This window comes from Oncorhynchus mykiss, chromosome 6 (assembly GCF_013265735.2).
Source record: "Oncorhynchus mykiss isolate Arlee chromosome 6, USDA_OmykA_1.1, whole genome shotgun sequence".
NCBI classification, from domain to species: Eukaryota; Metazoa; Chordata; class Actinopteri; order Salmoniformes; family Salmonidae; genus Oncorhynchus; species Oncorhynchus mykiss.
Genome location: NC_048570.1, coordinates 6,121,336 through 6,135,288, shown reverse-complemented (window position 1 = coordinate 6,135,288; position 13,953 = coordinate 6,121,336). Strand labels below are relative to the sequence as shown.

Here is a 13,953-nt window from a genome sequence, read left to right as displayed (position 1 = left end):
AAAAAGAGAAAACATTCATATTTACATCATTACCATTCATCAAATTCTCTCTTTTGCTCAATCACACAGATACAAACATCCCTTCCTCTGTCTCCAGTCCTCATTGTTTTAAAACAGGACTGTTGTGTCTAGTTTGGAAAGTGAAATATACTGAGATCTCCTCTTACCTTTACTGGTCTTCACGTCCTCCACTTCACATTCAAAATAGTTGATTTAAATCCATAACCACTCTAATAGTCACTATATGTGCATATCTACACGTTTTTACAGAACAATCTACACCTCAGTCCTATACTGAGACACAACTTTCCCATTTGCTCAGGCACTTGGAGTAAACGCTTCCCCACAGCCTCTAGTTATTAGAAAACCCAGTCACAAAGTCTAAATTGTCTACAGGCCTATCATAAAATGTCATGAAAACAGAAATGTACATTTCTGATCTTAGTTTAATGTTAGGCATAAGGTTACCAATGTGGGTTAGGGTTAAAATCAGAATTTAGAATGTAGCTCAGTTGGTAGAGCATAGTGCTTGCAATGCCAGAGTTGTGGTTTCAATTACTAAAAAAGTATGAAAATGAATACTCACTACAGAGAGTCTGGTAAAATGTAAAAATGTTTCGGGGTTTGTGACCTTGTTAACTAGTGACCAACATTAGAGGGTTTGTGACCTTGTTAACTAGTGACCAACATTAGAGGGTTTGTGACCTTGTTAACTAGAGACCAACATTATAGGTTTTGTGACCTTGTTAACTAGAGACCAACATTAGAGGGTTTGTGACCTTGTTAACTAGAGACCAACATTAGAGGTTTTGTGACCTTGTTAACTAGAGACCAACATTAGAGGGTTTGTGACCTTGTTAACTAGAGACCAACATTAGAGGTTTTGTGACCTTGTTAACTAGAGACCAACATTAGAGGGTTTGTGACCTTGTTAACTTGAGACCAACATTAGAGAGTTTATGCAGCATGGTGCCGTCTTCTATCATCATATTTTAGTTCATCATCTCTGAAGTTCTGAAAACTGTTTCCATTCTAATCAGAAGACCGATCCAGCCAGCAGATGGTAGTGATGGTCTTTAATTATAGTCATATTATCCTGAGCTGTAAAGATTTAACAGTGACTATCAATATTAGCTTCTCTTATCTCTTTGGACACATTCACATGAGTAAATGAGTGAAATTGCTTCCATGACAAATAGTCTCAATGCTTTTCCATCCCCTCCTAACGAAAGAAATGTAGCTGACTGGTGGTCATTTACTGTCTGAGAAGAGAGTATCATTACCACATGCTGGTCAATGTTGGGAACTGCGTTTGGGTTAGGGTGTGTAGGGGACAGGGGACAGGGCTGACGGTAAAGGCTGAGTTTGGGTTAGGGTGTGCAGGGGACAGGGCTGGGGGTAAAGACTGAGTTTGGGTTAGGGTGTGTAGGGGACAGGGCTGGGAGTAAAGACTGAGCTTGGGTTAGGGTGTGTAGGGGACAGGGCTGGGGGTAAAGGCTGAGTTTGGGTTAGGGTGTGTAGGGGACAGGGGACAGGGCTGGGGGTAAAGACTGAGTTTGGGTTAGGGTGTGTAGGGGACAGGGGACAGGGCTGGGGGTAAAGACTGGGTTAGGGTGTTTAGGGGACAGGGCTGGAGGTAAAGGCTGAGTTTGGGTTAGGGTGTGTAGGGGACAGGGCTGGGGGTAAAGACTGAGTTTGGGTTAGGGTGTGTAGGGGACAGGGGACAGGGGACAGGGCTGGGGGTAAAGACTGAGTTTGGGTTAGGGTGTGTAGGGGACAGGCCTGGGGGTAAAGACTGAGTTTGGGTTAGGGTGTGTAGGGGACAGGGCTGGGGGTAAAGGCTGAGTTTGGGTTAGGGTGTGCAGGGGACAGGGCTGGGGGTAAAGACTGAGTTTGGGTTAGGGTGTGTAGGGGACAGGGCTGGGGGTAAAGACTGTAAGTATGGGAGGCTGAGTTAAGGCGTCTGCATGCTTCCCAGCCAAAACAATCTGAAGAGTTCTTCCTTAATTTTGATGATTGTAGGGGCTTCCTTCCTCTTGACCAGAACCACTTCCCAAGCCTGAAGTGGGGTTGTTTCGGACGCATACAGTCCACATTCCAAGTTCCCAAACGGCCAAAACATTCAATGAGATCCAGGGATATGGTGCAACAAAAAGGTTTATTCTTATTATATCTCACAAAAAACATATTCTCCGATCAACTTAAAGCATAGATTACTTTACGTGAAAAATACATAATATGACCTGTTTGTTGTCTGGTTAAAAGACTATACCACTCCCGTGTCTAGCTAGGACTCCCCCTCCCCCGAAGGCCCAACTTCCTGTCTTTATCCTGTCACTAACACACTGACCACAGTACAATGAATGGTCAAGAGGAGGAGTTAAAAACTAAGGTACACTTATAACAAAGGAATATAAGTCAATCAGGTCAATTTAAATCATTAAGGTACCTGATATTTTATCATATACATTCATATTTCATATATTTACACACACGTACATGGAGTTCTGTATGTTCTGTCTTTTATACAAATATGTCCACATCGGCTCTAACAACAATATTTAGTGATTTTTTTTAAAAATTGTTTTGGACAGTTTTAAAAATGGGATTAACGATCTCCCTCAAACCCACGACATTCAAAAAATAGCATTTAGACATATTTTTTTTATTTTTTATTTGTTGTATATTTTTGTTAAGAGATGTAGTCTAGTTGTTAACTTGTTGAGTGTAGGGGGCAGTATTTTTGTTTTTGGCTTTAAAACGTACCCATTTTGAAACTGCCTATTTCTCAACCCCAGAAACTAGATATGCATATAATTGTCAGATTAGGATAGAAAACACTCTAAAGTTTCCAAAACTGTACAAATATTGTCTGTGAGTAAAACAGAACTGATATTGCAGGCGAGGAAAATCCAATCAGGAAGTGGCTCTTATTTTGAAACCTCTTTGTTCCTATGCATGCCTATCCTCCATTAAAGCGATATCAACCAGATTCCTTTTTTATTTGGCTTCCCTAAGGTGTCAACAGTCTTTATACATAGTTTCAGGCTTTTATTTTGACAAATGAGCGTGAAGGATCACATTGCGTAAGTGGAGAGGTGGGGGCTCTCAGAGTGAGGTTTGTGCAACTGAGTAAAGCCGCCATTGTTCCTCCCGCTGTTATGGAAAAAGCTACTCACTCGGTTGATATATTATCACATTTTATTTTAAAAACTACCTGAAGATTGATTATAAACGTTTGACATGTTTCTGTGGACATTATAGATATTATTTGGAATATATGTCTGCGTTGTGGTGACCGCTCTTTCCTGTGGATTTCTGAACATAACGCGACAAAGAAACGCCTGTATTTTGGATATAAAAATCATCTTTATGGAACAAAAGGAACATTTGTTGTGTAACTGGGAGTGAAAACATCCGAAGCTTTTCTGATTTTCGTGACCTAGCTACTTAAGAGATTTTATCAAAAGTTTAACATGAATGATTAAATAATCTACTCAGAAACTTAACCATTAGGGATTAGAGGTTATGTAGCATGAACAAGGAGTAATTAAACATAATAAACACCATTCCAACTAGTTTGGAGAGGAATGTGTTGTGTGTGTTTGAAGTAAGCAAAGGGGATCATTAACCTATGTTTGAACCCACTCAGCTATAACTCTGTGGTGATTAAATAAGACAGCGAGAGCCCCTCCAGGTTTTCCGTATCTGGAACTGTCTGCTAAGTAGTAATATACTATGGTGAGACTTCAGGAGATAGTCCAGATATATTGTGTGTCATGTATGTGCGCTAGTAAGTTGGAATGAACTTTTGAACCTGTTTTGTCCTGGTCGAGAGGAGGCGATACATTTTATAACCAATGACGTCATATGTGATATATAAGCTGTTGTACATGGTTCTATGGGCAGCGCGCTCCGAGAATAAATACTATTGACTAATTGTGATAGACTGGTCTCTGTCTATTTCATGCAAATAAGGATCTTACAAATTCCTAGAAACAGAAATAATGATTTTAATCGAATTGGTTAATGAACACATATAGGAATTGTGATATCCCTTTAACAATTGGTCCTTCGAAGCCGGACTTAAATATCTGTCCCTGTCATCCGAAGGAAACAAGCCGAGAACCATGCACGGGCGGGCCGCGGTCCCGTAGAACAAAGTCCTGTCCCCTGAAATTGGGGCTCTATAACAGGCCGGTAAATACCCCAGGTTGACAGGAACGGTGACTAGAGTCCAACCGGCATTGCTTTTTTCCAGTCTACAAGACGACGGTAAATAGTCTTTATTCTCGAATTTGGGGGGAATGATTTAAGTTATCTTTGATTTGATGTTCTAAAAATGTTTAGAATTGATCAATGATAGGAGCTTCATTATTCCAAACAGATAAACAGGGTTTTGTAGGACCAATGTACACAGTTGTAGCAGGTCCGCGATGACCTGAGGTAAGGTGCGCTACCATAAATAAAACTAATCTTAATAACAGAGACCCGTTCGCCAGAGATTAAGCGGGGACACTAAATAGGTGTTGATAGATAGTACGGTCGTGTTGTACAAATAGGACAGCCATTAATTCAAAAAACATACCTAAATAAAGTCCTAACCTAAGTAGTCTATCTGTATATGAGTCTGACTATGAAAAGTAGCGGTAGATATATTAAAATAGGTGAGGATATAAACTAGGCTTGGTGAGAAAGAAAGGTAATTCTATGCGAACAAGATAACTGCACTTCAATACTGAAAGAGATAGTGTCCAAAAAGGAAGAGAGGGAAGCCTAAAGTAGTGAAGGGAGATACGAGATATTGGTGTACTTTAAAAATCCTCCGACACAACCCAAAATAAGAGGTTAACTAGGGATTCACGACCCCTGGGTAATGGCTTATAGTTGTATAGGTAAAACCTAATATCCGAACGACAATCAACGCTATAGATAAAGTTTCCAGAAAGGAGAAAATCATATAAATCCATACACATAGATTGTAACTAGGTAACGGTAAACAGCACATACATAGATCATATAAATACATACACCTAGATTGTAAAAATATACTGTAGAACATAACTATAGTAATTGGATAGAGGTAGAAAAGAACATAGAAGAAGATGAGACAGAAAAAGGATTGTATATGATTATATATGTAAAAGGAAAAGGGGACCCCCAGGGGGCAGCGATGGTTTTACAGTGGGCTGTACATACAGAGAAAAACGAGAGAGAAAGAGTAAGGAGAATCCTCGCTGGGGAAGAACTTGGACATTTTGAATTAGGACTATTTTCGGAGAATTGTCTTGGTGCCGGAGTTTGCAACGACAGACAATTATAATAATATGGTTGTTGGCGGGGAAACGCTGTCATTCAAGTGGTGATGGTGGTTCAGTGGTAGAATTCTCACCTGCCATGTGGGAGGTCCAGGTTTGGTTCCTGGTAAATGCTCTGACTAAAATCAGAGTTTTTGATTGTAATTAAACAATTTGTATGTTTTGCCTAGAAAGATACGGTCGCTAGTGTTTGTATAAGATATAAATTGAACTTTTTTAATAGATTGTTTAGGTTAAATTGAGTGATTAATTCATTCAAAATAATAGCGAAGGGAATTTTGATGGAAGACGGTGTCTGTTGCCTAAATGATCTGCTGGAATAATGTATTGAGAATTGAGTCGTATTTAAATTACTGTATCATTGAGAGACAGTTACGTACCTAAATCTAATGAATTCTGAATAATAACGAAGAGACAATTACGATAGAGTTGTGCCCATCGAAATGTTCTTAGAAATTTTGCGAAGTACATGGTACGTTTACATTTTGGAGAAAGTTTGATTTTACTTTTACGAAAGCAAAACTCAATCCAAATAGGGGGTTTTGCCAAGATGTAGGTTGAACTGTTGCATGATAACGTAAAACTGCGTCATTACGTTGAATACACAATAACATTACTCAAATTGATTTGACCGTTGTTCAGGTACACTCTTTTCTGTACTTCTGGCAGCACAATTGTGATTGAGAGATGTTGACTGATGTTGTAAATTCTGTTCAAGATCCAACATTTGTGATAAATTGGGTTTGGTTTATCGGATCCGTACCACTGCTGCTGCAGTTAGCCAACAATGATTTGCAACTCGTTGAAAGTTGCTGCGGCTTGGGCACAGGCTGAGCGCCTGTTGCTGACATCACTCGCAATGCACTTTTGCCGCCAGGCAATGATGTTGTGACTGAGGGTGACAGAGAAAATGGTTTGTGTCATTTAGAGGGAAAATGCGTGCATTATAGCTTTGAGTCACTTTTCAGTGAAGTGACTCAAAGTTCCAAATACTTTTTTAAAAGTAGCTGAATATTGTCAGGGTAGTCTGAAAAGATGCTAAAACTAGCAACAAAATTGCTAGGTGGCCATCACTGATTGGTGGCGTTCACTGGGCTATATTTGGCTATAAGAGAGGGAGGTCTGTATAGTTGAATTGTGAAAGTTTGTGATAGTTCCCGGTTATGGATTTTGGTTTGATTGTTCAGGTAACACCAGTGACATTTAACAGGAAGTTAAGGTATACTAACATTATAATCTGTTTTCATTACAGGGAACAATGAAAGGTCCGCAGAGTGGATTGTGGGTTAGTTCATTTTAAAGGGACAGTGCACGCTAATCACAGTTGTGGGTATCTAATGGCAGGGTGTTCCTATCAAGCATTTTGAGGAGACTATTTGGAGAAAGACTGAAATGAGTTACATGAAACATTGATGAAATTTTAAACGAACGATGAGGGAGTACAATAGTATTATCATAACTATTAGGTTTTGTTTGTAGTAAACGTTTGGGTTTAAGGGGATTTCCATGTTTCCCAGAGACAAGAAATCTTAAAGGGCTACACTCACATATGGAATATTAGGAGTTTTATTTTCTGAGTTTTAATTAAACAAGTGAATTCTTTAGATAAAGGGTTCTTTAATATGTCTAATATGGTATGGACTATGACTGTAAAAGAGTGGGATAACCTTTGACCTCTATCATGGCTTTCCCTTGTGGTCTGATCAGCCTCAGGGGAGGGCCATTTGGATAATGAATTTGTGGTCATTTGTGGTACTGGTTTTAAGGTAAAATAATTATAATGGAGTTTATAGCTCTTGGACATAATTATAGTTTGAACCACAGAGGAGAAATCCTTGTTTAGAGTAGGCAAGGTTGTTACCTGGGCAGAGCCAGGTATCAAAGGGGGATGGCTAAGTTGTGGTCTAGGATAGGATGTGGCCTATTGGATAATAAACTAAAAAATAAATAAAACAAATTCTAGCTAACAAGTAGGCATAGAAGTTAACCTCTCTAAGGTAGGGGGCAGCATTCGGAATTTGGGATGAAAAGCATGCCCAAATTAAACGGCCTGCTACTCAGGCCCAGAAGATATGATATGCATATAACTGGTAGATTTGGATAGACAACACTCTAAAGTTTCCAAAAGTGTTAAAACAGTGTCTGTGAGTATAACAGCACTGATTTAGCAGGCGACAGACAACCTGAGAGAAATCCATTCAGGAAGTTGTTGTTTTTGTTGTTTTTGTAGTTTTCTATTCAATGCCATTACTGTATCCATTGACATAGGACTCAATTTGCAGTTCCTATGCCTTCCACTAGAACAGTCTTCTTATAAATGAGGGAGTAAGACCAGTCTGAACGAGAGGACCCTAACGTGTCGCAGAGTTTTTTTCATGCGCATGTGCATTTCTTGTTTACCTTTTATATTGACGCCGTTATTGTCCGGGTTGAAATATTATAGATCATTTAGGCTAAAAAAACAACCCGAGGATTGAATATAAACATCGTTTGACATGTTTCTATGAACTTTACAGATACACTTTGGATTTTTTGTCTGATTGTTTGAGCCTGTGGATTACTGAAGAAAACGCGCTAACAAAACGGAGGTTTTTGGATATAAAGAGAATACATCGAACAAAAGGAACATTTACTGACTAAATTAATGTCTTCTGATTGCCACCATATGAAGATCATCAAAGGTAAGGTAAGATTCATTTTATCTCTATTTCTGAGTTTTGTAACACTTCTGCTTGGCTGGTTACTGTTTGTAATAATTTGTCAACTGGGCTATGTTCTGGGCTAGGTATGTTCTGGGCTAGGTATGTTCTGGGCTAGGTATGCTTTCGCAGAAAAGCATTTTATAAATATGACACTGTGGTTGGTTTAGCAAGAAGTTAATCTTTAAACCTATGTAAAATATGGTTTGTTTTCTGAATTTTTATAATGAGCATTTCTGTAATTGAATTTGGCGCTCTGCAATCTCACTGGTTGTTGGCCAGATGGGACGCTAGCGTCCCACGTACCCTGGAGAGGTAAAGATATAATCAGATAGAACAAATGAGAAAATGTTTGATAACCAAACCTGTATGTCCAATATTTTATGCACTACAGGTGAATTACAGGAGAAGGTGATTTACTCAATCCAGTCCCTGAGGAGAATAGACGGGAGGGGCCATACCAAGTACTCCTGGTGACAGCCTTCGCGGTGAGAATAGCTGAAAGAGCTACCTGGGTTCATATCACACACTGCAAGAGGAACACTCACAGTGTTAGAGAGGAGAACCGAAACCAATAATACTAGTGTTAACTGATTGTAAAAAGGTTTAGGATGTTTTGAAATGCAATATGAAAGATTGTATTTTATACCCAATGTCTATAATTTGGCTTTGGTATTTCTGGTTCACTGTCAAATTCCTCCCTAGTCCTCTGGATGGAAGTATTGCTTTGCTTCTGTAACAGTCACAGTCCCCTTTCCAGAGGGAAGACAACCTCTCTGTTTATCAAAGCCACAGTATCTTATTTAAAACCATTACAATCTGGGTACTTACAGACAGTATCTTACAGACAGTATCTTACAGACAGTATCTTACAGACAGTATCTTACAGACAGTATCTTACAGACAGTATCTTACAGACAGTATCTTACAGACAGTATCTTACAGACAGTATCTTACAGACAGTATCTTACAGACAGTATCTTACAGACAGTATCTTACAGACAGTATCCATGTCAGCACCTTAAGTTAATCAAGACTTTACTTTTCACAGAAGTCATCAGAAACCATATATTTTGGGGGGTCAATTATCTTTAAATTTAGTCTCAGTTTGACTATTTTCAACAAGTTTCTACTGTGACATTCTGCACAATGCTGTGTCATGTGGTAGCCCCTGGCAACAGTGTTTTACCCTGTTCATCCTCAAACCCAAACCAGTATGTTCTGACCCAGCTGTAGATGTTCAGTATAGCAGCAAATCACTACAATAGGTGGCTTTTCTGCAACTGAATTCAATGTAAATGTTATAGATTTATTTTATCATGTTTTTTATTTTGAGTACAAAATATACAGGTGATGCTAGATATTATGTTTTACAGGGAGATATTTAAAGTTGCATTTGATTTCAACCGTTTGTTTTTAAGTTAATTGCCTGTATTACCACCTGCCCTGCTTGTTTACAGCTGATCTGTCGTTCTCTATCTAGACAATATTACCATGTCGTCTTAGAAGGTTACTGGTGATTTGTCATGAACTATTTCTCATTGAGCCCCATTCAGTGAAACAGTTCATTCAGCCTCATTTACTGCTTTTAAAAAACATAGCTGATATGGATGACTTGCTTAAACAAATGTGGTTTCTACTGTTAATTGAGATGGACAAACTATGGCATAATGGGACAACAAGTGGATAAGAGACAATCCGTCATTTAGATTAAGATATTAATGAACGAGCCAGGAGGGACGTAGTCAATATATAAAATGGCACCGATAGAGAGGGAGGAAGTGATTCTAGCCCCGAGGCAACATTCCAGTGTTATTTCTTACATTGTTAGCCAGACATTTTAGTGTGTTATTACATACAGCTGGGAAGAAGAAGGGCGGGGTAGTATGTTTCATGATTAACGACACATGGTGTGATTGTGAAAACATAAAATAACTCAAGTCCTTTCTTTCACCCGCCTTAGAATAAATATCTCACGATGAAATGCCGACCGTATTACCTCCCAAGAGAATTATCTTCGGTTATAGTCACAGCCATGTATATTCCCCATTACACCTGTTCAGTGTTCATTTACAGGTGATTAGAATGCTTGTTATGGTCATTTTTACATGCCTTCATTACACCTGTCCAGTGTGCTTTTACAGGGGATATTAATGCTCTAGAGACTCTGAGACCCTGTCTAGTGTCTCGCTCCAGAGACTGGGTGGACCGGCCCCTGGGCATGGGGCCCAATCCTGCCAGCTCCCTTCCCCAGGGATATGGGGGGAGGGGCCGGAGAGGGATGAGGATGAATCAGGGAGGGGGGCCCGTAGGTGCCTACCTCCGCCCACGGCCACCAGGAGGCACCAGTACATCCAGCCAGCTCCCTACACCAGGGAGATGAGGGGAGAGGCCACCAGAGGGCGCCTCTACAACCACCTAGCTCCCTACAGAGGGCCAGAGAGGGATGGGGCCAAGCCAGGGAGAGGGGGGCCAACACACGGAGAGGGGGGCTGACCCCCACCGACGGCCAACAGGGGGTGCCACTACATCCAGCCAGCTCCCTGCACCAGGGAGATGGGGGAAAGGGCCAGAGAGGGCTGGGGCTGACCCTCTTCCCTCGACCCCCTAGGCGGCGCCACTAAATCCACCCTGCTCTCTTCACCAGGAAGAGAGTGGGAAGACGGCCAGAGAGGGATGGACAAGCCCAGGGAGGGGGGGCCGACCACCAAAGCGAGGCCCCTGCCCGTGGCCACCAGGGGGTGCTACCAAATTCACCCAGAGGGGGCTGGGGCCGACCCAGGGAGCCGAGCCGACCCCTGGACAGGAGGTCTGACCCCTGTCGTAGCCACTTCATCCAGCCAGCTCCCTGCACCAAGGAGAAGAGGGGAGAGGGCCCAATGAGGGCCACCAGGGGGCGCCACTAAATTCAGCCAGCTCCCTGCACGGGCTGGGGCAACCCAGGGGGCCCACTTCATCCAGCCAGCTCCCTGTTCCAGCTATAGAGAGAAATAGTAATGACTGTTTCGGCAGCCTATGGACATCCCATTGCTGCCCATTCGGTCTCATCAATATACCCCAAAATGCACACAGGTACTGTGTGACCTAAGACGTGGCCTAAGAAGTGGTGTCATATTCACGTCCTGATTGGTCAAGAAGCTTATTTGGCAAAGACTCTAACGTCATTCCGTAGAACACGGAGTGTCGTTTCCAATGTGAGTCATAACAAGCAAGGAGGTGGGCAGGGCCAGGTGGGCAGGGCCAGGTGGGCAGGGCCAGGCATGACCTAGCGAGATGCTATTGGCGTGTTCTATCATTGTTTGAATAAGTCATTTATTAATTAATTCAATAGTTTGCCGATAAGGACATTAACATTTGATGGAGGTGGTACAATATTTTATTATTTCCTACAGTCAACAGTTATCTGAGCTGAACCAATCATCAACTGGTCTATTGACTATTTCATACATTATAAATAAACAAGTCTGAAAAACTGAATGACATCACTCATGTTCCCTGACTCATTCCTCTCTCCTCCAGACTCTCTCATACTTACCAAGCTCACCAGCTGATGCCTCCCTCTTCAGCTTGTTCTCCTGGGTCTCACGTTGTAAATACCGTGAACCTGAGACTATGGTGTAAAACAGAGAGGTGAGTTCTGTGTGGTAGACGACATCACTATATACAGAACAAACAGGACCAATCAGATTTCTCCTGTCACTCAAGCCTCCCTCATGTAGGGACTGTGGGCACCAATGAGATCTGGTTAACTTCATAAATAATGTTGTTTTGTTATTGGCCTTTCTCTGATCAAATTATTATTTTCATTGTTTGTGATTACCAGCATTGGGCTCTATGTCAGATACAGGATATTGTGTCAGGAGGCAGGGTTCTATGGAATATACATTCAGTAGAATGTGAAGAACATATGACATCTTAATCCAACCTACCTTGAGAACATTTGGGGAGAGTATTGATAAATGTAAAGAAACTGATTTAATTTGTAGCCTTGAAGAAGACACACTGCTGTTCACAAGGCCTAATTTTGGTGTTTAAATGTTGACCCCTATGGCAGATATATTGTTGGAGGTTTATGGTATTGCTCCTGATCAGCCATTATCCAAGATGGAGAGGAATGAATATTGATCATGTGTAACACAGTGTATGAGTTATTACAGTTACATTCAATCCTATTTCAGTCACATTACATTATTCAACCAAATACCATACATCATATTGATATGACTGGTCATCACATTCATTACTAATGTACATCTAGGGAAAGGGATGTAAGCAGTGCTACTATTGGAACAGTCTAAACATCACAGAATGATTCACACTAGGACATCAAACTGAATTCAAGCTGATTCCACATTAATTTTTTGAGTGTGAAATGTTGACCTTCATGGCAGATATATTTTGGGAGGACTATGTGAAATATTGACCTTATTGGCAGATATATAGTGGGAGGACTATGTGAAAGGGAAAGGAAAGGGGGATACCTAGTCAGTTGTCTAACTCAATGTATTCAACTGAGATGTGTCTTCAGCATTTAACTCAACCCCTCTGAAATGTTGACCTCCATGGCAGATACAGTGGGGAGAACAAGTATTTGATACACTGCCGATTTTGCAGGTTTTCCGACTTACAAAGCATGTAGAGGTCTGTAAATCCAGAAAATCACATTGTATGATTTTTAAGTAATTAATTTGCATTTTATTGCATGACATAAGTATTTGATCACCTACCAACCAGTAAGATTTCTGGTTCTCGCAGACCTGTTAGTTTTTCTTTAAGAAGCCCCCCTGTTCTCCACTCATTACCTGTATTAACTGCACCTGTTTGAACTTGTTACCTGCATAAAAGACACCTGTCCACACACTCAATCAAACAGACTCCAACCTCTCCACAATGGCCAAGACCAGGGAGCTGTGTAAGGACATCAGGGATAAAATTATAGACCTGCACAAGGCTGGGATGGGCTACATGACAATAGGCAAGCAGCTTGGTGAGAAGGCAACAACTGTTGGCGCAATTATTATAAAATGGAAGAAGTTCAAGATGACGGTCAATCACCCTCGGTCTGGGGCTCCATGCAAGATCTCACCTCGTGGGGCATCAATGATCATGAGGAAGGAGAGGGATCAGCACAGAACTACACGGCAGGACCTGGTCAATGACCTGAAGAGAGCTGGGACCACAGTCTCAAAGAAAACCATTAGTAACACACTACGCCATCATGGATTAAAATCCTGCAGCGCACGCAAGGTCCCCCTGCTCAAGACAGCGCATGTCCAGGCCCGTCTGAAGTTTGCCAATGACCATCTGGATGATCCAGAGGAGGAATGGGAGTAGGTCATGTGGTCTGATGAGACAAAAACAGAGCTTTTTGGTCTAAACTCAACTCGCCGTGTTTGGAGGAAGAAGAAGGATGAGTACAACCCCAAGAATACCATCCCAACCGTGAAGCATGGAGGTGGAAACATCATTCTTTGGGGATGCTTCTCTGCAAAGGGGACAGAACGACTGCACCGTATTGAGGGGAGGATGGATGGGGCCATGTATCGTGAGATCTTGGCCAACAACCTCCTTCCCTCTGTAAAAGCATTGAAGATGGGTCGTGGCTGGGTCTTCCAGCATGACAATGACCCGAAACACACAGCCAGGGCAACTAAGGAGTGGCTCCGTAAGAAGCATCTCAAGGTCCTGGAGTGGCCTAACCAGTCTCCAGACCTGAACGCAATAGAAAATCTTTGGAGGGAGCTGAAAGTCCGTATTGCCCAGCGACAGCCCCGAAACCTGAAGGATCTGGAGAAGGCGTGTATGGAGGAGTGGGCAAAAATCCCTGCTGCAGTGTGTGCAAACCTGGTCAAGAACTACAGGAAACGTATGATCTCTGTAATTGCAAACAAAGGTTTCTGTACCAAATATTAAGTTCTGCTTTTCTGATTTATCAA

General features: G+C 41.5%; 1 protein-coding gene across 9 annotated transcripts in view; it reads right to left on the bottom strand.

Moving 5' to 3' along the window:
* Positions 1–13,953, bottom strand: part of LOC110510489 (trichohyalin) — an 87,392-nt gene that overhangs the window by 12,711 nt on the left and 60,728 nt on the right. For 5 of the 9 annotated variants that reach the window (XM_036979255.1, XM_036979254.1, XM_036979253.1 and 2 more), the window contains one exon: positions 11,553–11,627. The exons of 2 other annotated variants lie outside the window; for them this stretch is intronic. In XM_036979255.1, the coding sequence (XP_036835150.1) occupies positions 11,553–11,627 (75 nt within the window). Of the gene's footprint in view, positions 1–167; positions 1,545–11,552; positions 12,036–13,953 lie in introns of those variants that run through there. 2 more of the 9 variants (XM_036979256.1, XM_036979258.1) reach the window with 2 other exon arrangements.